The 26,792-nt window shown below is 38.2% G+C and overlaps 3 protein-coding genes across 6 annotated transcripts in view; 1 reads left to right on the top strand and 2 right to left on the bottom strand.

The window, feature by feature from the left end:
• Positions 1–12,983, top strand: part of mmp11a (matrix metallopeptidase 11a) — a 65,252-nt gene extending 52,269 nt beyond the window's left edge. The window contains exons 1-8 of one of the 2 annotated variants that reach the window (XM_077521754.1): positions 213–244; positions 2,030–2,259; positions 3,220–3,363; positions 7,662–7,795; positions 8,841–9,103; positions 9,386–9,590; positions 10,746–11,006; positions 12,437–12,983. In XM_077521754.1, the coding sequence (XP_077377880.1) occupies positions 242–244; positions 2,030–2,259; positions 3,220–3,363; positions 7,662–7,795; positions 8,841–9,103; positions 9,386–9,590; positions 10,746–11,006; positions 12,437–12,555 (1,359 nt within the window). In that variant the 5' untranslated portion in view covers positions 213–241 and the 3' untranslated portion in view covers positions 12,556–12,983. Of the gene's footprint in view, positions 1–212; positions 245–2,029; positions 2,260–3,219; positions 3,364–7,661; positions 7,796–8,840; positions 9,104–9,385; positions 9,591–10,745; positions 11,007–12,436 lie in introns of those variants that run through there. The other variant, XM_077521753.1, reaches the window with a different exon arrangement.
• Positions 12,984–13,332: 349 nt separating this feature from the next.
• On the bottom strand, positions 13,333–19,174 carry smarcb1a (SWI/SNF related BAF chromatin remodeling complex subunit B1a). Its single transcript, XM_077521808.1, has 9 exons — positions 18,917–19,174; positions 18,071–18,182; positions 17,871–18,000; positions 16,572–16,709; positions 16,367–16,494; positions 14,966–15,132; positions 14,698–14,888; positions 14,494–14,625; positions 13,333–13,593 (listed from the first exon to the last, which is right to left on the bottom strand). The coding sequence occupies exons 1-9, from the start codon at positions 18,998–19,000 to the stop codon at positions 13,554–13,556; spliced, it is 1,122 nt and encodes a 373-aa protein (XP_077377934.1). The 5' UTR covers positions 19,001–19,174; the 3' UTR covers positions 13,333–13,553.
• Positions 19,175–21,925: 2,751 nt separating this feature from the next.
• The window catches only part of LOC144018960 (ral guanine nucleotide dissociation stimulator-like), a 37,509-nt gene continuing 32,642 nt past the window's right edge, over positions 21,926–26,792 (bottom strand). For all 3 annotated transcript variants that reach the window (XM_077521686.1, XM_077521684.1, XM_077521685.1), the window contains exon 18: positions 21,926–25,380. In XM_077521686.1, the coding sequence (XP_077377812.1) occupies positions 25,205–25,380 (176 nt within the window). In that variant the 3' untranslated portion in view covers positions 21,926–25,204. The remainder of the gene's footprint in view (positions 25,381–26,792) is intronic.

The raw sequence follows: 26,792 nt of genomic DNA, 5'->3' as shown, positions 1-26,792 counted from the left end.
GTGAGCGGTAGTGGGATCGACCCCCCCAATTCTCCAGTTGGATTTTGCCTGTTTGTTAACTTTTGTTGTTTTCTGGTGTTTTTCTTATTTGAGAGAAACGGAATTGGCTCAGATGGAAGAGTGCTGGCTCTTCATATGGGAGGCAGTGGGATCAGTGCCCGCATTCTCTATTTGGATTTTCTGTTGATTTGTTGTTTTTTCGTTTTTTCTTTTTTTTTGCAAAGAAGGGGAATTAGTTCAAATGGTAGAGCACTCGCTTAAGCATGCGAGAGGTAGTGGGATTAACGTGCCCGCATTCTCCAATTGAATTTTGCCTGTTCGTTGACTTTTGTAGTTATTGTTTTAGGGATTTTGCCTGCTCGTTAACTTTTGTTGTTTTCTGGTGTTTTTCTTACTTGAGTAGAAGGGGAATGAGCTCAGATGGCAGAGCTCAGAAGGTCAAGTGTTCACCTATCAAATGAGATAGCGTGGGGTTGATTGCAATGTTCTCTATTGGCTTTAAATTACCTGCTTAAATTGAATTGTTTGTGATGTTTACATTTTTTTTGTTTTTGTGTGCGAATTTTGTTCCGAGGTCACAGCATCACAGATTTGGTTCAGTTGTCCCTGAAGACATTTGATTCGTTCGTGCGCTGACTTGTTTGGCAGACTTGTCTTGCTCTGCAGACTGGATGTTTTGCATCTCACATGCCGTAACACGATTAAATAAAACAGCCATGCCGACGCGTCATCACCATGGCTCATGTTTGCTCGCTTAGCAGAAAGTGACATGCTAATTCTCTCCTGATGGTGCGCCACTGTCAACACAGGAGTCAGTGAGTCAGCCAAACAGATGTGTGGGGTCTATACACACCATTATTAGATAACAGTTTTTAATTTGTTGTTTGAATACAACTTTTCAGGCAAAAAATGCAATCAAGTGAAATCCGGATGCTAAAAAGAAAACTTGCTGACACAAGATAGCAAGCTAATCAACTCTAAATTTTAGGACAACAAATATGTTAATAATGACTTTAAGTGAGATGAAAAACAAAAACAAAAAATAGTATTTCATACAATGCTGGCAACTAGCTATTAGCAATGCTACATCCCAAGCTAAGTGAGCTTCTAAGCATTGATGAGTCTTTTTGTTGTTTAAATCCAACTTTTTGAGCAACAAACATGATGAACCGTGATGTCGTGATAAGCAGTCCTACATGCTAACCTATGCAAGCTAAAATAGCTTCCTTGGTAATTAGCAGCAATCAATTAATTTGGTTTGCTGTTTTAATCCAACTTTTCAGATGACAAAGGTTTTGACTGTAGTGAGATCAAGATGCTTAAAAGCTTGAAAATGATCAATAATAAGAATCTAACAGCAGTTAGTAGCAACTCTACATGTTAAACTGTGCCACGATATCTTTTTAGCTAGCATGGAACAGCCAATTCGCTGTTTGATGCTTGGAGGACAACAAACCTGTTGCAAAGTGAGATCAGACCAATTAAACACAGAAGATTCCGATGAATGAAAATCTCTCGACAGTTCAGGAAATGGAAAATAATTGCTAAAATAGCTAGCGACATGCAATTGCTTAGCTACTCAACATCTTCTTCTTCATCTTCTTGGTGCAAAACAGTCAATTTGTTGTTTGGATATAACTTTTAAGATAAGAAACCCACTATATCAATTGAGATTGGAACGTTTATGAACAGAAACCAGCGGGTGATAAACAGCTGGCGGCTAGCAATCAGCAACTCGACATGTGAGCAACATGTACGAAGTGTTGAGAGATGAGAAAACGCAGAGCGGAAATGAGACTTTCGACCATCTGCATTTGATTTGTTGACGTTTTTCTTCCCCTTTGGGGCCTCCAGATGCCAAGAGTGTGGGGTGGTGGGGGCCAAAGGGGGGTCCAATAGACTGGTCGATGTTCTACTTTGATGCTTTGTGATAGCAGCTAACAACAGTACTAGCATGTCAATGAGCAGCAGCCTTTAAACCAGAACCATGATTGTTAGTAACTGACTGTGACCATACTCGTCCTCGCAGGTGTCTGACAAACTCCCCGAGCTGAAGAAACGAGTCACGCTTCCTTATGCCCACAACCTCCGCAAGGATGTCGCGCTGTTCAACGGCACCTGGGGCCCCGGCAAGCGTCCCCGCTGCGGAGTTCCCGACTTTCCCAACAGCCAGCGCAGACGTCGCCTCCCGCCAGGACACCGGCGCAGACGCTTTGTCCTCTACGGGGGACGCCTGGACAGGAACGACCTCACCTACAGGTTAGCTATGCTGACATGCTAACATCGGGCAGCTTGGTTAAGAGATTACAGCCAGAGAGTAGTGAGCAAGTTAGCTCTTGAGACGAGTTGGACAGCAAGTTAGCAAGATGGAGGGCTAGTTAGACAAGGAGTTAGACAAGTTAGCAAGTTAAATAACTGACAATGAGTTAGACATTAAGGAATCTGAGTTAAAATGAGTTAGCACGTTAGACAGTGGATGAGACAGGAAATTAGACAGCAAGTACACAGTATTAGACAGTTGGCAAGTTAGCAGGTTACACTTGTAGATAACACCAAATTAGCAAGCTAGTTAGCAAGCTAAACTTTAAGACACGGATTTATACGTATTTATACATGTCTTAAAATAACAACTTGCATAATTTTACAGCTTTTAAGGTTTTTTTCTTATATTACAATTTTAATGTTAATCCTTTTTTAATTACAACATAAAATTACAACTTTTTTCCCGAATTATGTCTTTTAACAAAATCAAGATTGTTTTTGTAATATTACAACTTTTACTTCTCGAATATTACATTTTTACACTCATATTACAACTTTATCCTCATAAAATTACTTTTGTCAAAATAGATTTTTATTTCAATAGAATTGTGACTTTTTTCCTTCCAATATTAATTAGTTGAAGTAAATTGATGGATTTTTTTTCTCTAATATTATGTTTTCTCATAGAATCACAACTTTTACTGTTTTGCTTTCTTGTAAAAATGACTAGTGAATTTCTGTGAATTTCCATAATAATATACCATTATTCTCATAATAGTACAAATTAATTCATGAAATACTTTCCTTTTTCTCATAATACTCTGAACTTTCATATTGTTTCTGAGAATATGAGGGAATCTTTCCAGTGGCAACATTTGGACTCATAATTGCGCCAATAATGCAAATATGCTGCATTTATTTGTTATTTGTTATTTGTTTGTTTGTTTGTTTTGTCAGGATCGTGCGCTTCCCGTGGCAGATGGGCGAGGAGAAGGTGCGGCGCGTCTTTCAGGAAGCCCTGAAGATTTGGAGCGACGTGACGCCGCTCACCTTCACCGAGATCCGCGCCGGCAAAGCCGACATCCGCATCGACTTCACCAGGTGCCGCAAAAAGCAACAGTTAGAAATTGTTCTGCTTTTCTTCGGCTCGTCCATACAAACATCTTTTCTCAAGAAAGCATGTCACGTGATCGTAATCGTGTCGTCGTTTTTTCACCACATCCAGGGCAATGTCCGTGACCGCCTCATTTTAAGAGGACAACCAAAGCCTTCAAGTTTCTACCTTGCACTGAAAAAAATATTTAAATTTGATAGCTGTTTTAATCATATTTCTGTGGGTAATAATGTAAAAATATTGCAAAATTAGGATAGTTATTGGGGAATAGTTTGACTCTTGCTGTATATTTTAACTTTATTGTAAAATTACATCTAACTATATAATCATTGACTATGACAAATTTTTCAGAATATTTTGACTTTTTCTTGTACAACTATTTTTCTTTTTATTGATGACTTCTCATGATAGTAATTTTATGTTCTCATAAAATTATGACAAATTTATCATTATTATTTTGACTTTCACTTCATTCTCATAATATAATTTTTGAGTACCGGTATATATTTTTTTACTTTTGTCTTCTAAATTAAAGATTTTTACCACGCTCCAGTTATTCTCCAGTGGGATCTGGGCTTGACACCAACCCCAAAACAATGGAGATTAAATTCATCTCTCCTTAACGACAGAGATTTTGTCGATTTTATTAAAACTGAGTTTAAGAACTATTTGGATACAAACAATACTCCGTGCATATCTCCTATTGTATTGTGGGATTGTCCTAAAGAGGGAGTATCATTTCTTACGCGACAACAAGAAAGCGACATAAGCTTGCTAAGCAGTTGGAATTAGAGGACAAAATCCGTGAACTGGAGCATAACCACAAACAAGGGACGTTACCTAACCTAGCAAATCTTAGTATAGCTCGTGAGGAACTTCAAGGGCTATAATCAGAAAAAATAGAGGGTAATTTACGATTTGCTAAGCACCAGTATTATGAACATGGAAATAGAGCGAGGAGACTTTTGGCTTTTAAATTACGAAAACAACAATCCTCTTAATATTGTGCATAAAATAAAAGTGGGAAGCAATTGTGTAGTCAGCCCAAAGAGATAGCTGAAGCCTTCGCAAATTTTTATAAACTCCTTTACCAAGAAACCGATACCTGTACTGATGATTCTGAAATAGCACAATTTCTACAAAGTATTAATCGAACCGCGCTGCCTGAATCTGCTTCTACAGGCCTGGACGAACCAATTTGTGATTGGGAAATTAAACAGATTATCTCATCGTTTAAAAATAACAAATGCCCCGGACCAGACGGAATAATAAATGAGTTCTACAAGTGTTTTCAGGAAGAAGTAACTCCCCTCCTCTTAAATGCCTACCATTACTCATTACAAACCAAAACAACGGCTTCATCCTGGGCAGAAGCAACAATAGTAGTATTACATAAGGATGGCAAAGATCCTACTAATTGTGGCTCGTACAGGCCTTTATCTATGTTAAATGGGGATGTACGTATTTTGACAACTATACTGGCGCAACGTCTAAACAAAATAATCACAAAAATCGTTCATCCAGACCAAACTGGTTTTATCACTGGGAGACACTATGGAAATAACTTAAGGCGCTTACTTAATATAATATCATATCAAAAACAGAGCAAGACCAGGACAACAGTCCTGTTATTAGATGCACAAAAGGCGTCTGACCGAGTTTCATGGAAATATTTAATTCATACGTTAAGAAAATTTGAATTCGGCCCGAAGTTTATTGATTGGATTGAAACAGTATATTCTTCCCCTCAAGCAGCTGTCAGGGTGAACGGGTTCCGGTCTGCAAGGTTTAATTTGGAACGTGGATGCCGGCAGGGTTGCCCACTGTCACCCTTGCTCTTTGCCATCAGCATTGAATCGAGATGACGATGATATAAAAGGAGTGTTGATTGACAATGAAAAACATAAAATATCTCTACACGCCGACGACGTCCTTATGTATTTGACTGAACCGTCCACTACAATTCCATGTCTAATGAAGAAGTTATCATTATATGGGTACTACTCTGGGTACAAAATTAATGTTGATAAGACAGAAGCCATGGATGTTCTGGGTGATATCCCTCTGGAGCTAAAACGGCAAAGCGGGTTTCATTGGCCAAAAGAGGGAATAAAGTATTTGGGAATTTATATTCCCATCTCATTAGACAATTTGTATAATGCAAATTATGGTAGAATAATTACTACTATAAAAACGACTTAGATCGTTGGTCAGCACTGCCTCTCTCACTCATCCATTCGTATGAATGTTTTACCAAGGTTTTTATACCTATTCCAAATGTTGCCTTTAAAAGTATCTAGGACTGCATTTGAAGAAGTGGATAAAATGTTTTCAAAATTTATATGGCAGGGGAAGCTCCCCCGGATAAAATCTAAAACACTTCAAAGAGTTAAGGTAGAAGGTGGAATTAATTTACCCAATTTGAAATATTATTTCTGGGCAGCACAATTGAAACCTTTGATATCATGGTTGCAAAGTGATGTTCATACGAGATGGTTAAGCATTGAACAAACAATGTGCTCTGTGCCTTTACAAGCTTTGCCATTTGGCGACATTTCGATTTTGGGTTTAGGAAGGTGGACTAAAACCAGGCTTGACATATGGAAGAGAGTCAGATTTGCCTTTAAGATGCCAACTCATCTGTCTGCTCTGTCTAGTATTGCACACTTGAAATCCTTCACTCCAAATAGTTTCGATGTGGGCTTTCGGAAATGGGCTGATCAGGGTCTTGTCTATGTTCATCACTTGATGGATAAAAATGGTTTATTGTCGTTCGAACAACTGGGGAGAAATTCACAGCTTCAAAAAAGTGATTTTTTTTAGGTATTTACAAATAGGGTCTTTATTGACATCTCATAAAGAATGGGGAAAAATAATGGGCCCATCACCGATTGAAATGTTTTTAATTAAATGTCAAAAACGGCAAGAGCACAAAAAAGTTATTACAAAGCTTTATAAAATATTTGTATTATTGGTTCATGATCGGCCCATTTCTGCACAACAAAGATGGGAGGTGGAGGCGGGTCGGATTATATCTGATGAAAAGTGGAGAGAGGTATGTATGTTGGCGCACCCGACCACTAACTCCAACACATGGAGAGAATTTAAATGGAAGATATGTTGTAGATACTTCAGGACCCCAGACATTGTTGCTAAGATGACCCCTAATGTCACAAGTCTGTTTTGAAGGAACTGTGGCACTAAGGTGCCTAATCACACATTTTCTGGTCTTGCTCCAAACTAAAGTGTTTCCGGGATGAAGTGTACAGGGCCATAAACCAGATTTTTCAAGTCACAATACCAAGGGACTTAATGGTGGCTGTACTTGGTACCACTCCACCAGGGGTGCAGGGACAGGCTGCAACATATCTTTTAAACATTCTTTTCACAGCAGCTCTGAAATGTATTACAAGCTCTTGGTTGCAAACTGAACCTCCCTCCTTTGATTTTTGGATTCAAAAATTGAGAGAAATCTATCACATGGAAAAGATAACCTACTTATTAAGAATTCAAATGCATATTTTTAGAAAGAGATGGAGCCAGGTGGAAGAGTTGATATTGAGGTCCAACTAACAATACGCGCTGGGAGGGGTGCTTGTGGACGTGCTACTCATTGAAGTGACTGTACACGTGACTATTGTTGGCTGCGTAGGAATGCTAAGTATATAGAGGACACTGTTTATGACCTAATTATTGTATTTTATTTTCATATACATGTATATTGTTTTTCTTTTAAGGATTATTGTACAAAATGCTCTATTGTTGAAAAAAAAAGTCAATAAAATGTAAGTTAAAAAATAATAATAATAATAAATTAAAGATTTTTTTTAAACATTTTATCCATCCATCCATTTTCTTGACTGCTTATTCCTCACAAAGGTCGCGGGGGTGCTGGAGCCTATCTCAGCCGGCTCTGGGTAGCAGGCGGGGTACACCCTGGACTGGTTGCCAGCCAATCGCAGAAACATTTTATTAAAACTTTATTTTTTTTTTAAATGTTTGTTGCATAAAACAAAATTCTGCTACAATTACGAGCGATATTTAGTAATACTTTGAATTTTGTCTTACAAAATTACGATTTTCATTCTAATGAAAAAAAAAAAAAGCAGGCTATTTTGACTTTGTTAATGTGATGGCAGTTTGTTTTCTTTTTATTGCAACTTTTTTGGTCGTATAAAATTTTTGGGGACTTTTTCTCACTATACTTGAATTAATTTTGTTGAATTTGACTTGACCACTTTGTTACTTCTTTTTTCAAATGTTTGTTTTGCTTTCTTCCACGCAGGTACTGGCACGGCGACAGCCTCCCATTCGACGGCCCGGGCGGGATCCTGGCGCACGCCTTCTTCCCCAAAACTCATCGCCAAGGAGACGTCCACTTTGACTACGACGAGGCCTGGACGCTTGGAAACTACATGGGTCAGACAAACAGATGCTACGTTAACCATCCTAGTCATACTAATGCTAATATATCTTTTACTGGGCAAAAAGGTGAGCAAATGTTTAAAAAAAAATGTTAACCACATGGTAAAAGTACACGACAAAGGACAGGCTAACTAGCATGCTAACAATCATGCTAACTTTCTAACAAAAATGATAAAATGCTAACAAAGATAATAAATGAGCTAAATCATACCCATGCTAACAAATGGGCTAAAATGCTCTCAAACATGCAAACACGTAAGCTAATGTGCTTACAAACATGCTAACAAAGACATAACAACTACGCGACTGGCATACAGCAGTTACATTAGCCATGCTAGTTGTACTAATGCTAATATATCTTTTGCTGGGCAAAAACGCTAGCAAATGTTTTTTTTTTTTTTTTTTAAATGTTAACCACATGGTAAAGTACATGACAAAGGACAGGCTAACTAGCATGCTAACAATCATGCTAACTTTCTAACAAACATGATACAATGCTAACAAAGATAATAAATGAGCTAAATCATACCCATGCTAACAAATGGGCTAAAATGCTCTCAAACATGCAAACACGTAAGCTAATGTGCTTACAAACATGCTAACAAAGACATAACAACTACGCGACTGGCATACAGCAGTTACATTAGCCATGCTAGTTATACAAATGCTAATATATCTTTTGCTGGGCAAAAACGCTAGCAAATGTTTTTTGTTTTTTTTAAAATGTTAACCACATGGTAAAGTACATGACAAAGGACAGGCTAACTAGCATGCTAACAATCATGCTAACTTTCTAACAAACATGATACAATGCTAACATAACAAAGATAATACATTAGCTAACATGCTCACAAACATACTAACAAAAATATATAACCAAATATATCCCATCCAATTCATACAAGTAAACATGATCATACCCATGCTAACAAATGAACTAAAATGCTATCAAACATGCAAACACATAAGCTAATGTGCTTACAAACATGCTAACAAAGACGTAACAACCACGTTTGACTAGCATCCATCCTTTGCTTAGGGACGGACCTCCTCCAGGTGGCGGCTCACGAGTTCGGCCATGTCCTGGGCCTGCTTCACTCGGAGGAGCCCGGAGCCATCATGTCCGCCTACTACTCCTTCTCGTACCCGCTCAGGCTGAGCCACGATGACCAGCGCGGAATCCAGTACCTGTACGGAACGCGGCCCAGGACACAGCCTACTTTGCCGCCCACTACGCCGCCGCCGCCCCCACCTCCGCCGCCTCCGCCATCCCATCCTGAGACCAACGAGATTCTCCCGCATGTGAGTCAATCTAATTTATCGCAGCGTACTTAGCAACATGCTAATTTCCACATTACGTCAACTAAACATACTAAGAAGTAAACGAGCTGCATGTGAATTATGTTAGACCTGTAACATTAGCCCCACTGGAAACAGAAAACATTAGCAATGCTAACAAGCGTATTATATCTTGAAGGCCAGCCATGCTAATGAGCGGTTTACATCAGCCGCGCGGGTAAACATGCTAATAACTGTACGTTATTTTATGTTAGCCTGATGTTTGATTTTGCGGTTTTTGTTTAGCCCGACGCTTGCCAGACGGATTTCGACGCGGCGTCCATGATCCGCGGCGAGCTTTTCTTCTTCAAGTCGGGCTACGTGTGGCGCATCCGCGACGGGCAACTTGAGAGCGGCTATCCCGCGTTAGCGTCGCGCCACTGGCGTGGGATCCCCAACAACGTGGACGCCGCCTTCGAAGACAAGGACGGGAACATTTGGTTCTTTCAAGGTGCGTACTGTGGCTTGAAAGCTATTAATTAACACCATTGCGCAAGTACACTTTAAATGCATTAAATAAATACGCTTGACAAAACAATTACAAAATAAATTCAACACAGTTTATGAAATTTGCAACTAAAATCACAAAGACTTGAAAAATAAGATCAAGAGGAAATTAACCAAAAATAGTAATAAAAATGCAAATATAGTAGTATATTACTCATAAAGGAAATTTCACCATATTTTCACCAAAACAGTAAATACATTTTTAATAAACTCAACAAAATAAAAATAATTTATAAATTAAAAAATAAATTCAACACAATTTATGGATTTTGCAATAAAATCACAAGGTCTTGAAAAAAATTAAAAATAAAATCAAGAGGAAACTAACCAAAAATAGTAATAAAAATGCAAATATAGTAGTATATTACTCATAAAGGAAATTTCACCATATTTTCACCAAAACTGTTAATGCGTTTTTTAATGAAACTCGACAAAATAAAAACAATTTATAAATAAAAAATTAATTCAACACAAGTTATGAAATTTGCAAATAAAATCACAAAGACTTGAAAAATGAAAAATAAAAAATTAACCAAAAATATTTATAAAAATGCAAATACAGTACATTAGTAATAAAAGAAATTTTCACCAAAACAGTAAATACATTTTTAATGAAACTCAACAAAATAAAAATAATTTATAAATTAAAAAAGTGACATAAAAAAAGTAAATTTACATTTACAACAATGTTAAATGATTGTAAAAAAATAAATTGTACAAGTACATTGTATTCAACAATCCAAAATTTAAAAAAAATTCAAAACAAAATGCCCCAAAACAGCTTAATAAAAATTTAACAAAATCAAAAACAGGATTACATTCAACAACATGATATTTATGCAATTATTATTATTAAAAAACAAGAACAGCGAATGAGCCATTTCATATATATATATATATATATATATATATATATATATATATATATATATATATATATATATATATATATATATATATATATACACACACACAAAATGTAAAAAACGTTAAAAAAAAACAAAAAATAAAAAAAATTTTTTTTAAAAAGGACATAAGTGTTTTTCAGATATTAGTAACTTTTTTTTTTTCATTTTCTGTCCGGTGTGGCGGCCTGCAGGTGACAGCTACTGGGTGTTCGACGCCGAGATGCAGGTGCGAGGACCCGAGTCCGTCCGGGCCCTTGGCCTGCCGGCGGCGGGCGTGCGGGCGGCGCTGCGTTGGGGTCACGACCCGGACTTCAACACCTACGTGTTTGGCTCGGGCAGCTACTGGCGCTTCAGCCCTCGCCGCAACCGCCTGGAGTCGCCGTACCCGCGGGACATGAGCGACTGGGGCGCCATCCCCGCCGACGTGGACGCCACCTTCCGAGACGCTTACGGTGCGAACTCGATGTCGGGCGTGAGAAAAGTAATAGCACAAATATTTGGAACCATACGCACATTTTGGTCCAGGTTGCGCTGTGGTTCGTTCAGAAATGATGATGTTATTTTGCGCCGTTATGACTCGAAAAATGAGATGCGCATTTTGTGCTTTGTCCTACGTTAAGAAATGAGCTGTTAAAATTGTTATGATTTGGGCTCTTGCCTTGATCTTTTCTTTTTTTACTAATGAGGGTTCGTTGGTGGTTAATGGACCACTCTTTAGAAAATGAGAAAGTAGGATGGAGATGGATTTCTTCTGTAACAACGTTGTTTACTCGTCACACATGTCGCTGCAGCCACCACACTTCCTGAGCACTCGTCAGCTGACCAACCGCAACCAATCAGGAGCTAGCTAACTTAAGTAAATGCAAGTGAATGAAAATAGCAGATTCACCACGTCAATTGAGCTACTTGTATCTAAAACAATACCAAAAGATATAAATGTGTAAATAATAATTCTAGAAACATAAATCTATAAGTAAATATATATTTTAACAAATTAACTTAAATCTTACTCCTTTCTAAATCTTAAACTATATTATTAAGGGTTAGGGGTTAGTGTTACATACATACATACTTACTTACACACATGGTTGCTTTAAAAAGAAATGCATTCCATTAGATGGGCGTTTTTTTTTTTTAATTTATATATATATAATGACGCCTTACTATAAATGGTTGTTAAAAAATAAATAAATAAAAAAAAATAAAAAAAAGACGCCCTACTATATATACATGGTCGCTACATGGGGGCCTATTCACTAAAGGTTTGCGTCGCCTTTGCACGGCGCTAATCGGTAAAATGGAGCAATCCCGGAGCGCCTAATTCACTAAACACGCGCAGCTAGGGAAATCAGTCACTAAGTTGCATACATTTTATGCAAAATATGCCCTTTCTATAATCTATACATGGTTGTTGTTTTTTCTTTTTAAAGCACACCTTACTATACTGTCATTTAAAAAAAAACAAAAAAAACATGTCTTACGATGGTTGCTTAAAAAAACACCTGTTGTTTTTAAAGGGATTACACCAAGGTATTTTAAGCCCTTCCAAAAGGTACTTTGATTAAATCTTCCCTTTTGACACCATGGCGGTATAATTTTTTCCTAAATATTAGTTGTTTTGATGGTTAGTTTTGTAATGCGGAAGTAAAACGCCAAGTTCAGTAAATGTGTCAAATCTGTTGGCCCCTGCTGGCTAAGCAAGCAATTGGCTGTCTTGCCTAATGGCAAATTATGCCTCTGGCAATTCTTCTGAAAAGGATGCACATATTGTCCGTGTGATACGTTACATTAAGTGCCGTTGGTATTTGAATACGCTAAAGAGGCTTGCTATCTTGTCATTTGGAAAGCTGCTAAACGCTAACGGCTACATTTTGCTCCGCAGGCTACGCCCACTTCATCCGTGGACGGCAGTACTGGAAATTCGACCCGGTGGGCATGAACTCTTTGGAGGGTTACCCCCGCTACGTGGGCATCGACTTCTTCGGCTGTCGAAACGTGTGACCGCCATCGGGTCGCCGCCGCCGCCCAATCGGGGACTGATTTTTCAGGCGCCGCCCAAACTCAGGTGCTCCCGCAGTGACGTCCAAAGGCTGCTTTGGCACCGCCTGCAGGCCAAACGCGTTCACTGCGGTTTCAAGGTGCCGCGCCGGACAGCCTGGCCTCACTCACCGTGACGTCTTCGGGGACCGCCGTGTTTGTCGGTGCGGGTCATTGATGAGCAGCTTGGTTGTCACGGCAACACTCACGCTGTTATTAATGAACCAATTAACACTTATGGTACAATTAGTGATCATTGTAATAATATGGCATATTTATACACTAAAACATTTTTTGTACATATTATTTTGTTTTTGTTAGGGTTTTTTTTTCTACTATTACATTTGTGTTCGGGAAGTGTAACTGTTTAAAAATAAAAGTTGTAAAACAAACTGTGGTTTGGCTTGAAACATTACTTTGAAAAAGTAATTGCTTGGAACCTGAAGTTAAAACCCAACTTTTAAAGCGCCAACCCTGTTTTGAAACTGTCAGGTTTAGCTGTTTGACAACAAAAAGGAGAGAAGACTCAGTTCAAAGCTCGTGAGGAGAGGAACTGACTGATACAATCCACTACTGCACTCTGAAAAAAAATTCCCTCCCTCACCCTCTCTTTTTATTTGGTTTCCACGCCCCTAGTTCCATAGGTGTTCTTAAACCTTGTCAGGGTTGAAATTCTAAGTCATGTAAAATCGTCGTCCTGCCTTCAAGTCAGGTGTTGTAAAAAATAAGGAAACATTTTTTTTTCCTTTTGGTTTATTTTGTAAGAATCATTCAAATGTACAAAAAAGACGGCAAATACAACATAAATATATTATCTGACTTCATATCCTGTGTGGATGTGTAAGTGAAGGGAAAATGTTAAAAGGGTGAAGAACTAAGCCCACGTTACACACGTGTGCTTCCAGAAGGGGGCGCACATGGCGATGATGATGAAGATGATGATGAAGCTTCATGTTGTTCCTCTACCACGCTGGCGCCGTGTTGGCAAGTCGCCTCATTCGCCTGAAAATACAACAAAAACACAAACCTGCTCGCACTTTCCTTTTTTCTTCCTTCATGCACACATTTTTGTTTCTTATTTACTATTTTTTAATTATTTAATACTTGTGTACTTTACCCTTTGACATTTTTTTTCTAAGTTTTAACTTTTGCACTTATTTTGGGGTCAATTTGAACTTTTAACACTTATTTTTTAAATTTCATTTTAATTTTTTAGATTTGTTAAAAAAAAACACACAAAAAACTTTTTTTTTTTTACGTTTACACTTACTTCCAAGTCCAGTTTAATTTTGACATGTTTGCTTTGACAAATGGAGACTTATAAATTTGTATTTTTATTAATTTATACTTTTTGTAAATGTTTTACACTGTTGCATTGTAAAATACAAGTAAAAATACCTATAAACTTTTTTGTATTTTTTTTTTTAGCAATTTATATTTTTTGTGTTTTCTAAAATTTGCACATTTCAACTTTTTAAAGTTCATACATTTTGCATATTTGTTTTCAATTTTTGTAAACGTTTAGCTTTATTTTTTCCTTTTTTTGGGGGGGGAAATTGTACCTTTATTTTTCCCCACAGTTTTTTGTAAATGTTTACTTGTTAAAAAGAAAAACAACCTTTCCTCAATTTTTTGTTTTTATTTACCGATACAGACGCCCACCTGGTATGTACGTTTTGTAAATTTGCACATTTCAGCTTTCTAAAATTCATACATTTTGCATATTTTCAATGTTTGCAAACGTTTAGGTTTATTTTTTACTTTTATTTGGTAAATGCTACCTTTATTTTTCCCACACTTTTTTGCAAATGTTCACGTAATTGTTTAAAAAAAAACAACCTTCCCTCAATTTTTTGTTTTCATTTTTTTTTTTTTGTCACGTGCCCCCATGTTGACCCCCACCTGGTGTTTCTGTCCTGGTCCCTGATCTTCTTCTCCATCTCGGCGTCCGTCAGCGTCTCCAGCAGGGGGCACCACTGGTCGGCGTCGCCCGTATTCCTGATGGCGATCTCCACGGTGGGGAGAGGGTTCTCGCTGCGCAGACGGACAGACGGACACAAGTGACGTTACGAGGAAGGCGGTCCGGCGTGGTGTGGCGCCACCTACCTGAAGGCGTACGTCCTCTGGTGCCAGCTGAGCTGCCCCCGGATGCTGTAGGCGATGGTGGTGACAAACTCGCCTCCCAGGCCCAGCTCCGAGCACAGCTTGAGCGCAAACTTCTCCGGGGAGTTGTCCCTCTCCGACATGTCCCACTCAAACTGGTCCACCAAGGAGATGTTGCCCACGTGGATGTTGAGCTGGAAAAGGGGGACGGGGAGGCGACCGTTAAGCACCGAAGGATGGCGGCGGGATCGAGGGCGGAAGTCCGTCTTACCTTGATGATGACCCTCTGGTCCGTCTGCTCGTCCAGGATGCTGTCGGTGGGGTACGACTCCATCTGCTGGCGGATGGCGGAAGCGATGGCGGGCACGAAGGCCAGCGGGTTGAGGTCCAGGTCGTCGCACAGGATCTCCGAAAACATCTCGGGAGTCATCAGCTTCTCTGCCGCGCGACACCGTAACAAGTTCCACTTTTAGATGGGCAAGCATGAGCAAAAAAACTCATCTTTCTTTAAAAGCTCACTTTTGAAACCTTAACTCATTCACTCCCAGCTATTTTCACCGAAGCAAGTGGATTTTGACTGATTTTGCAAGGCCTACAAAATATTGTGTTCTACTGCTATAAAAAAAAAAGGAACCTAACAAAAGAAAGACGAGTTTCTTCTTTCATCAGTTAAAAAAATATATATATATATATATATTTTTTATCAGTTTCCGTTTTGCAGCAATTAACATTAGAATATAGCTAAATTTCTTTTTTTTTGTTTATTCACAAACCTGTCAAACACTGGCAAAAACAGCTTGTTGCAACATCGCCCTGGCTGATCTCTTATACTCTACTGCCACCTGCTGGCCTTTTTTGTACTAACTACCATTGTTTTAAATGACCTCTTCAAGTCAGAAGCTGCATCAAAACCTTCTGTGTGCTCTAGATTTAACAAACAAACAAACAAACAAAAACGTACAAACATGTTTTTGGTAGGGAAGGACAAAGTATTAAAAACATATTTACACGTTTTTGGGTTTAAATGAGTTAAAAGCAGCACATCTGTTTAAAAAGTCCGGTTGATTTCCATTTGTGCATTTGTAGCACCCTCTGGTGGCTAGTTTTTCATTTTTTTTTTACAATATTGTGACCTTTTTTTGTATCACCAACTTCCCCACAATTAATGTGATATCATATTGTGATGTTTGGATATCATTACATCCCTATTAGGAACCTAACCTGAACTTGAAACCGAAACTAACTGGCTCGAAACCTAAATTTGAAATCTTGAAACCCCGACACTTGTCTAAAACTTTGACCTACTTGAAACCCAACTGTGAAATTTTCAGTCTTGAAACTCAATTAAAATCCTAACCTTAGCTTGAAACCCTGACTGACTTTCTAAATCACAAAACCTGGCTTGAAACCTGAGTTTGAAACTAAATGAAGCTTTAAACCCGAATTTGAAATGCTAACTCTTGCTTGAAACCTTAACTCAAAACTTAAGCTTTGACTTGAAACCCCACTTTTGAAAATTTGGCCCTGGTTTGGTACCCTACTTTTGATGTCCAACTGCGGTTTAAAACCCGAACCAACAGTTCAAACTACAGCACATACACTAATCTTTGCTTAAACGCGACTTTACAAGCTGAACTCGTGCAAAATGTTCCCGCCGTGTGATTTGTGCTACCGTTCATGTTCCACGTGAACGCGTCCCGGAGCTTCTGTCCCTCGATCTCCATGTCCAGACGGATCGGCACCAGAACTTCCGACTGCGTGGCGTTCTCGTGGATCACCGCCGGGTCGTGGTCGTCAAAGCTGAAGCGCGCACACGGATAGATACACGCGTTAGCGCACGGGTTAGCGCACGCAAGAGTGCTGCTGATGTCTGTGACCAGAGCGGGAAGGTCCTCTTCTTGTCTCGGCCCAGCCGGCTGCGGTTGATGGTGGTGGAGCAGGGTACGGCGTCCAGGTGGTGCGAGCTGTTGGGCAGCGTGGGAACCCACTGGCTGTTCCTCTTGGCCTTCTGCTCCCTAACAACGTCAAGCAATGTTAGGAACGCATTCGTTTTTCATGGGGACGCCGCGCTTCCACACTCAGCCACACGAGGGAGCGATGCGCTCGCCACAGAAATGCGGCATTCAAATGCCGCCAGCAAAGTAGGAAACCTCACTCAAACCTCAGCAAATGAACATGCAAGATACAATTGGCAAAAACCAACACTCCAAGCCACACTTTCAAACCCTAACCATGGCTTGAAACCTAAATTTGAAATCCTAACTCAAAAACAGGGAGCCAAAATCCCATCTTGAAACCTTAATTCAGATTGAAACTTTTAACCCCGGCTTGAAACCTTACATAAGGAACTATTACCTTGGCTAAACCAGGTTTGAAGCCCTACTTTGAAAGTCAAGCTACTTTTAGAAACACAAACCCTTGTCAAAATCCCTAATTTGGATACCCAAACCCACCTTGAAACCCTACCAACCTGTGATTGAATCTATAATTTGAAACCCTACTTTGAAACCTACCACCTAAATTTACATCCTTAACGCACACTGAAACCTGAATTTGAAACCCTACCACCATCTTGAAACCCCACTTTGAAACCCGACCAACCCATGCTTGAATCTTGACTATGAAACCCCAATCCAGGCTTGAAAATATATTTTGAAACCTTAAAACAGGTTTGAAATCCTAATTGGAAACCCTAGAAGGGTTTCAAACCTAGATTAAAGTTACATTAATTTAAAGTTTCTTTAACTTTAATCCAGTCTTGAAAGGGTTTCAAACCTGGATTAAAGAAACTGAAATTCTTCCAACCCATGTTTGGCTCTAGAATTTGAAACCCTAATCCAGGTTTGAAATCTTAATTTGAAAAAGCCAGGATTAAAGTTAAAGTAATTTTAATCCAGGTTTGAAAGGGTTTCAAACCTGGATTCAAGAAATTTATAAACTCCTCAACCCATATTTGAATCTAGAATTTGAAACCCTAATTCAGGCTTAAAACCTTAATTTGAGACCCTAACGGAGGCTTTGAACCTGACTTTGAAACTCTTCCAATCCATTCTTGAATATAAAATTTGAAACCCCAGCTCAGGCCTACTTTGAAACCCTATCCTGGGGATTGAAACCCTCATTTTGAAACTGCCGAAACGTTTCAAACCACAACCCGACCGACTTTGGCGTCGTACCTGAGGTAGGCGGGCGGCTCGGTGCTGATGGAGACGGCTTTGTACTTGTCGTCGTTGCCGTCCAGGATCTCGTCCACCTCGCTGGCTTTCAGGAGCGTCACGCTGGTGGCCAGCTGTGTGTAGCCGTGATCTGAAAAGGCAGCAGACGGCCCGGTGATTGTCTGGCGCCCACGGCCCCGCCCACGCCCGCCATTACTGACCGTGCGACGACTCCACGATCTTCTTGCGCTCCTCCACCGACGCCAACTTCCTCCACAGGGACGGGTAGCGTTTATACAGCGAACCCCGGAACATGCGCAGGTAGTTGCCCACCTGGACACATTGCACAACATCCGTTCATCGTTGATCTCATAGCACTTAAGTCGTGGACCACTAACCCTGGCTTGAAACCCTACCCTCATTTAAAACCCTAATACAGGCTTAAAAACTATCATTTATAAACCGATTGCATTTTGAAAACCCTAGTTGTACATTAAAACCCTAAGCCAAGCTTGGCACACCACCTTTAAACCTCAACATTGGTGGGAAACCCTATTTTGAAACCAAAACCATGGCTTGAAACCCTACCTATGGTTAAAAACTTGACCCAAAACCTAACCCACTGACTTTTTTAACCCTAAACCTTACTTGAGAGCTTACTTTGACATCCGAGTGATTATTTAAAGCACTAACATTGGTTTACCTCCATCATAATTTTAAATCATTTCCACATTTATTTTGGCTATCTCGTCTATATATTCAAATAGCTGCGGAGCTACAAAGTTAGCATGCTAGTCCACAATAAGAGTGGAAACTCTAAACACGATATGGACATTTTTTTTAAGAAAACAAACAAATAAAAACATCAGTGCCTTCTAAGCCAAAAACAACTGTCGATATTTTCAGAAATAAAACTCAAGTGGACGGCCAGGTCTTTTTTTTTAAATTGATGCTCTCAACTTAGCTTAGCAACGTTAGCATGCGAGCTAACAGCCGGCAAGAAGGCAACAATGAAAGAAAAGTTGCGGTGAAGCGAGCGGGAAGGGTTCACATGTTGACACACTGACCTCCGAGCCGATCATATAAAAGTCCCCATCGTCTTCCAGTTGGAATTTGACAGGTTTTTGACCAAACGTCTTGCTAAGCGCCATACTGGCAATAGTAGGAAACAACAAAAGCGGCTTGAAAGCGCAAGCGCAAAACTAGCATACAAACACGTCGTCGCGTGCTGATGACATCATGCATAGCAATGCTAATGATAGTGAATTTTAAATAAACAAAAACAAAAATAAACAAAACGAGCCAGCTTAATTGAAGCATACGAGCCAATAAGATTCAAATGAAATTGTGAATACATACACACTGCAGTAAATTATTGCGCCGAAAGCGAGCCAAAGCGAGTTTTATGCGCATGCGCAAAACCAACTTTCTGTCGCGTGGTTATGACGTCACGAACCCACGATAGACTTGAAAGTTTGAACGGGGAATGTTTGAATGGGGAGTTCACTGCAAGATTGTTTTTTTTTTTCTTGCTGTTGTTTGTGTTTTTATTGTTTGTATTACCAATGATTGTTAATTTGAATGTAAGTACAACATGAGATTGCGTTAATAAAAATACATTTTTAAAAATGCAAAAACATTTTTAAAAACTGCACCAGTATAAAATACAATACAAAATACAACATTTTAAACACAAACCAAATAACAGATTAACTAAAGTATACACAACTTTAATATATAGTAATATATCCACACAGTAATTATGCATAAATTATAGTGCTATTGTGGACAGAAACTAATGAGTGACGTTTGTATGACCTCTATCTAATATGCTAATTTTCATGCTAATATTTTTCTCGCATCTTTGAATATTAGAATGAAATAGCACACTACAGTATAGCATTTTTCGTTTGCTTACATTTTTTTGTATTCATTTTCGTGCCAATTTTAATTTATTGCACAGTATTCAATCTGTAAAACTGTATCCAAACCAGAAATACAAATAGACAGTACACACTGTAGTGTTTTATAAACGGTATGTTTATTCATATATACATTAATATATTAATCTATAACCAATACAGGAGGGAATGTACAATGCAAAAAAAAAAAAAAAGCTGTATATACAAATCAATAAATAAACAGCGGGGACACTTTTTGTATTCTACATGTTTTTGTTTTAGTGTTGTTGGGACTGGGAAAGTAGTAAAGGTAGAGACTTAGAAAACTTTGTCAGTCTTTTAGTTCAAATGGGGAGGGGGGGAAGATGGCATCTGAGCGCAGAGGAGGGCAACAAACATCAACACAACACGCGCACACACTCAAAGCACCACAGAAAAAATAATGTCAACGCGCCAACACACAAAACACATGCGCACACATACACTGTCCTTGTCACCACAGAAACACCGGCTGCATGGAGAAAAACACAACTTGCCTCTTCTCATAAATTCTCACTCTCTCTCACACACAAACACGCACACACAAAGTCTTGTTGGGTCGAAGGATGACTCTAAAAAGCATGAAATTCCTGCAGTGCGGCTAAAGAAAAAATGTATTTCATCCTGCTGCATGTGTGATTAAAAAAAAAAAAAAAGCTGGCACCTCTTTGTCCAAGCGTGAAAAAGAAATATAAATTCAAAAATGAATGAAACCACAAGTTTGTTCAATAGCAATTATCGCAAAAGTAAAAAAATAAAATAAAATACAAAAAAGTGACACTTGACGTGAACTTATAAAAATGTCAAGTAATGCAATTATGTTCAAATGCCATGTCATTCAGAAGTCACATTAATGCTGCATTCGAAATGGTCTGAAGTCGGACTTTTCCGAGTTCAAACCAGGAAGTGTGGACGGGAACGCCTCCTTGAACTCATTAATTCCACTTGCGAAGTCGGAAAAAAACGCTGCATTCGAGGATGGTCGGAAGTCGGATATATCCGAGTTGTTTTTTCCCCAGTTCCGACCTGAAAGCGTTCGAGGCGAAAGTGAACAACCAAAATGGCGGAAGCGATAAATTGTTTTTTATTTTGGTCCTCAAAACTCGTTTAGATCTCCAGCAAATGTACCTGCTCGCAATTTTGCTTCATTTATTGTTATGATTTTACAAGCATTTCATACAGTTCAGTAGTTCACCGTATAATTTCATGCAGGGAGATAGCAGCATACTGTCACGTACGTTGTGTTACGTGAAGTTATGTCGAATATTTATGAATGAAGAAAGCTATCTAGTTTTATACTCAAGTACATTTTTTGCAATTCAGGGTGACGTCACACTGTAGTCCGTAGTGACGTCACCCTTACAATGGTGACCCCTTTGGAAACACAGACCGTGAATGATAAAACACAATTTACTTGAGTATAAAACTAAATCGCTTTCTTCATTCATAAATATTCGACATAACTTCACATAACACAACGTACGTGACAGTATGCCGCTATCTCCCGGCATGAAATTATATGGTCAACTACTGAACTGTATGAAATGCTTATGAAATTAGACTAAGTGCAATTTCTAGGGGAATTGCGTGGGAAAGCTGAAAACTGAATGCTAAGATTTGAATGCATGTGGAATGCTGATGAAATAAATTATATTGAACAATGCACTTTACCAACTGTGCCAACGAGCAGTATCAAACACCTGGTAACGTTGATAAGTTCTATGCATGTAAGTGGGCGTGGAAAGTGACACTTAGAAATAGTTCAACGTCTTTCCCATTTGAAAATGAATGGGGAAAAGTTTATATTTAACATTAAATTGTGCGGATACTGTAAGTAATGTGGAGTCAGACAATATATACAGCGGGAGATGTGAATTTTTGAAGCAAGTTGAAATTTGAACAGTGTAAATCGGAAGTATTATGTGGGAGTTGCTACATGACAAAAAAATGTGGAGAATAAAAATCACAATAACATATATGGGAATGCTTCATTCAGCATTCCCACAATAAGATAAAAACAATAAATGAAGCAAAATTATGAGAAAGTACGTTTGCTGAAGGTCAAAATGAGTTTTAAGAACCAAAATAAAAAAACAATTTACCACTATCCGCCATTTTGGTTGTTTACTTTCGCCTCGAACGCTTTCAGGTCGGACCTGGGGAAATACAACTCGGATATATCCGACTTCCGACCGTCCTGGAATGCAGCATAAGTGCCACAATGTGCTGTCAAGTGTCATGTGACGTCATAAGTGGATGTTAACATATCAAGTGTCATGTCAGTGGCGCAACCTGTCAAGCGATGCGTCGTGTCACGTGTCACACCTGAAGTGCCATATCATGCCAAACGTCATGTCGAGTCAAGTGACATCATCTTGTGTCATGTCATGAGATGGTGCAACACATCAAGAGCCACGTCAAGTGACATGTAACATGTAAAGTGTCAGTAGTGACATCATTTGAAGAGTTTGTCATGGCGAGTCACGTTAAAGTGTCACGTTGATGATATGTCAAGTGACATAACATATATCAAGTGATGCCAAGCATAAGGTGTCAAGTTTCATGTCAAGCGTCGTCACGGGTCATGTTACATTTTTTGACACAACAAGTGGCGTAACATGTAAGCGTCATGTCATATGTTGTGACATACAGTGCGCCTTGTGGTGATGTCATCCCACAGCGTGTCTGGGGGGCCCCGAGTTACTCAATGATGTCATCAGCGTTTCATTCAGGACACAGAAGTTACGCTGGCGTGTAAATTTACAACTTTGTTCAAAAGGTATGAAAATAAAAAATTAAATACAAATCCAAAAGGTTTGTTCCCGGCGCAAAAGGCTAGATTTACTTGTTTGGCAACTTGTTGCTGCTCATCACATACACCAGGACACTTTTTGTTTTTGTTGTTGTTCACAGTGCTCAACATGAAGCTCACAGGACTCCATCAACTTTTGGACTTCATGCGTGTTGCAAATAAAAGCAAAAAAACACGCACACACAAAATAAGTTGGCAGTGGCAACAGGCAAACGTCTTGCTTTGTGGCAGTGACGACTAAAAAAAAAAAGGAAAAAAGAAAAGTAAATAAATCATGACGTTTTCTCTCCAAGTGGTTCTTTTTCAACACTTCCCATCATGCTTTGCAGCCAGCGACACCCACAGGTCAGAATCTAAAAGTGCTTTCTTTGTGACAAGTTAGCTAGCATCTTATCCCAAGCCTTCCATCATTTCAAAAAGTTTAACTTTTACATATTCAGTGCTCAGCACAAATGACTACAAGACAACTGATAAAGAGGAAAATTCCTTGCAGAAAAAAGAATGTAGGAGTAGGAGAGTAGAGTTTTATCTTAATAGTCACGTTTTTGGTAGGGGTGGGGGGGGGATAGTCTTACTTTTTTTTTTAGTATATATATATTTTATTTTACTTATTATTATCCATCCATTTTCTTGACCGGTTATTCCTCACAAGGGTCACTGGAGCCTATCTCAGCTGGCTTTGGGCAGTAGGCGGGGTACACCCTGAACTGGTTGCCAGCCAATCGCAGGGCACACAGAGACAAACAACCATCCACACTCACAAACACACCTAGGGACAATTCGGAGCGCCCAATTAACCTGCCATGCATGTCTTTGGAATGTGGGAGGAGACCCGACTCCGGGAGTACCCGGAGAAGACCTACGCAGGCACGGGGAGAACATGCAAACTCCACCCAGGAAGGCCGGAGCCTGGACTCGAACCCGAGTCCTCAGAACTGGGAGACCGACGTGCTAACCAGTCAGTGCCGCCTCTTATTATTATTAATTATTATTATTATTATTATTATTATTATTATTATTATTATTATTATTATTATATATACACACACACACTCCGCTATTTTTTTTATTTTTTTATCTTAAGACAATAACATTTTTTTCCACAGGAAAATGGTTACGTTGAACTCGTATTCTTATGAGAAAGGTCAAAATCAAAACTGTTGGGGTTTTTTTTGTTAACAGACAAACATATCTTATTTATAAAAAATAATCATAATTTTACAGGAAAAAAATTATTATTATTATTATTATTATTATTATTATTATTTTGGAGGAATCGTATCTCAAGAAAAAAAACCTTACTAAATTCACACAAAAAAATTCCCCCAAAATTTGAAAAAAAAGTTGTAATGTTATGAAAATAAAATAATTTATTTTGTGGAGGAAAAAAAAAAAGGAATTTTCAGAAAAACTATTAGTATTTTTGAGAATGGAGTCATAATATTACGAGACTAAAAAAATAATTTTACAAACATATTTTTTTTTTCAACAAAAAACATCACAGTCTAACAAGATTCAAGGTTCAATTTAAAGTGGAAAAACTCATTAACAAATGAATCTAAAAGTGACCAATTAGAGGTGCATAGAACATTGATGTCCTCGCCTGGTTAACTCCATAGTACATTTTTTTTTCTTTTTTTTTTCAAGATGACACCAATGCTACTATGAGTGTGAGTAACATCCAAATTATGGGAATTATATTATATAATACTGAATGAAAAAATGTATGATGAGAATTGTCGTCATTCGTGCAGAGCACTGAGCCTTCCTTCATAAGTGCAAAGTCATTTGTGTGTGTATATATACATATATATATATATATATATATATATATATATATATATATATATATATATGTAAACACGGCTGACACCTGCTAGTGGTCAAAAATTCAAAAACCGTCATTAAATTGTTCATAGTCTTCCAATTACAGCGGTGGGTGAAATCATGGAACCTCTTGAATGAAAGATAATCAGCAGCACCATCTTGGAAGCAAAAAAAGAAAAAAAGAAAAAGTATATATATGCAAATATATATATACACATATGTATATACAAAGCAAAAAAAAAAAACATGGCGTAGCTGACGTTATGTACTGTACACATTGTTGGCCCTCCCATCAAGTGTCATTTTGGTGTGTTTGACCATATGTCCAGAAAATCCGGATCCTGCCCACAGGACAGTCTGTCAACACCATGAGCATCTAGAACATCGCCAGGATGATGTTTAAAAAAAAAAAATCCATTCAGCACATCCATATCCCTATAACGTCTGTTTGTGTCAACACAAAGTCTGTTAGAAACTTCCAGATGCTCCTCATCATGGACATCTGTTTGACCATGTGTCACCCGGATGGGCATCCAGAACATCGCCAGGATGCTGTAAAGAAAAAAAAAAAGTCCATCCAGAACATTTGAAAACGTCAGGTTGACCGCGTGTCAACACAGGACCAGGACGCTGTAAGAAAATCCAAAAGTGCGATCGCTTTCCTGGCTGCCTGATGTAAACACGGACGCGACTGACTCGGCCCACAAAACTCCAGAGGCCAAACTAAGTGCTAAAGTTGCTCCAGGTGGCGCTCTCCCTCTCTTTCACTCCCGCCCTCAGAAAATCCCTTTGGCGATCTTCAGTCCTTTCTGCTTCATGCGCGGCAGCGTGGAGCTGGCCACCGTCTTGGCGCGAGCGGGTCGCGCCGGCCCGCGCTTCTTCAGCACAAAGTCGTAGTTGGCGCTGGAGTTCATGGCGTAGAAGACGTTGGCGTTGTCAGGGATGCGAAGCTCTGGATACAAACACACGGAACGGGTCTCATCAAATTGAATTTTATGCTTTCTAATGCCGTTTTTTTTAAATGCAACTTTACACTTATTTAATGCCCACGTCGTACTGCGTATATACACACACGTACGTAAATAACATACATAACATACATACATGCATATACAGTGTTCCCTCGTTTATCGCGGGTGTTACATTCCAAAAACTATCCACGATAATGGAAATCCGCATTAATTAAAAAAATAAAATAAAATTCCGTTATTAGATATATTTCTTTAGTTATATGTTTCTTTGTTTTGGTATGATTTTTTTTTTTTACTTTATTATAAATGCTTTTTCATTCATCATATATGTTCCTTTTCATTTACATTATTTTTTTTCCATTAAAAGTATGTTGTTGTTGTTGTTTTAAATTTACTTCTTACAGTATACAGCACAGTATAATATATTTTTTCATTATTTATTTATTTATTAATTTATTTATTACGTTCCAAAAACTAGCCGCGATAATGAAAATCTGTGTTAATTAAAACAAAAAAACAAAAAAAATCCCTTTAATTATATATATGTTTTTTTGTTTGGGTATTATTTTTAGTTTGTTATGAATGCTTCTTCATTCATCATTTATGTTTTTTTTCCCATTTACAGTCATTTTTTTCCATTAAAAGTATGATTTTCTTTATTTACATATTACAGTATACAGCACAGTATATATTTTTTCATTATTTATTTATTTATTCATTTATTTATTACATTCCAAAAACTAGCCACGATAATGGAAATCCATGTTAATTAAAAAAATAAATCCCATTAATTATATATATTTTTTCGTTTATTATATACATTTTTTAGTTTTTGTATAATTTTTAGTTAATTATGAATGCTTTTTCACTCATTTGTTTTTTTTCCATTTACAATCATTTTGTCCATTAAAAGTATGATTTTTTGGGATTTACTTATTACAGTATACTGCACAGTGTATATTTTTTTTCATGATCCATTTTATTTATTTATTTATTATGTTCCAAAAACTAGCCACGATCATGGAAATCCATATTAATAAAAAAAAAAAATCCCATCATTTTACATATATATATATATATATATATATATATATATATATATACACTTTGTTTTTTCGTTTTGGTATGATTTTTAATTTATTATGAATGCTTTTTCACTCATTAATCAAGTTACAGTTAACAGGTATGGTTAAAAGGAGTGTGAAACTGAGTAATAGATTTGTGTGGAGGTAAGTTTCTGCCATAAGGTGGCATTAGTGTTTCATGTTGGATGTTGATGAAAGGAACGAAACATTTTTCTTTTGAATATGAAGCAACTCGTGGACGACAGGCCATTTTTTTTATGGTCAATTACTAGTCACCCTTCCCCACAACCATTTGACGGTGTGAAAAA

Source organism: Festucalex cinctus, chromosome 5 (genome assembly GCF_051991245.1).
Source record: "Festucalex cinctus isolate MCC-2025b chromosome 5, RoL_Fcin_1.0, whole genome shotgun sequence".
Taxonomy (NCBI): domain Eukaryota; kingdom Metazoa; phylum Chordata; class Actinopteri; order Syngnathiformes; family Syngnathidae; genus Festucalex; species Festucalex cinctus.
This window is presented reverse-complemented; position numbering and strand designations above follow the sequence as displayed.

What these genes read in the sequence shown, in the direction of transcription:
- smarcb1a (XM_077521808.1), bottom strand. Translation starts at nt 19,000, where the DNA reads ATGGCGCTTAGCAAGACGTTTGGTCAAAAACCTGTCAAATTCCAACTG. An exon ending in GATCGTGGAGTCGTCGCACG is followed by an intron (nt 18,001 to 18,070) that starts GTCAGTAATGGC and finishes CTGCCTTTTCAG; the next exon opens with ATCACGGCTACACACAGCTG. An exon ending in AAGAGGACCTTCCCGCTCTG is followed by an intron (nt 16,495 to 16,571) that starts GTCACAGACATC and finishes TGCGCGCTTCAG; the next exon opens with CTTTGACGACCACGACCCGG.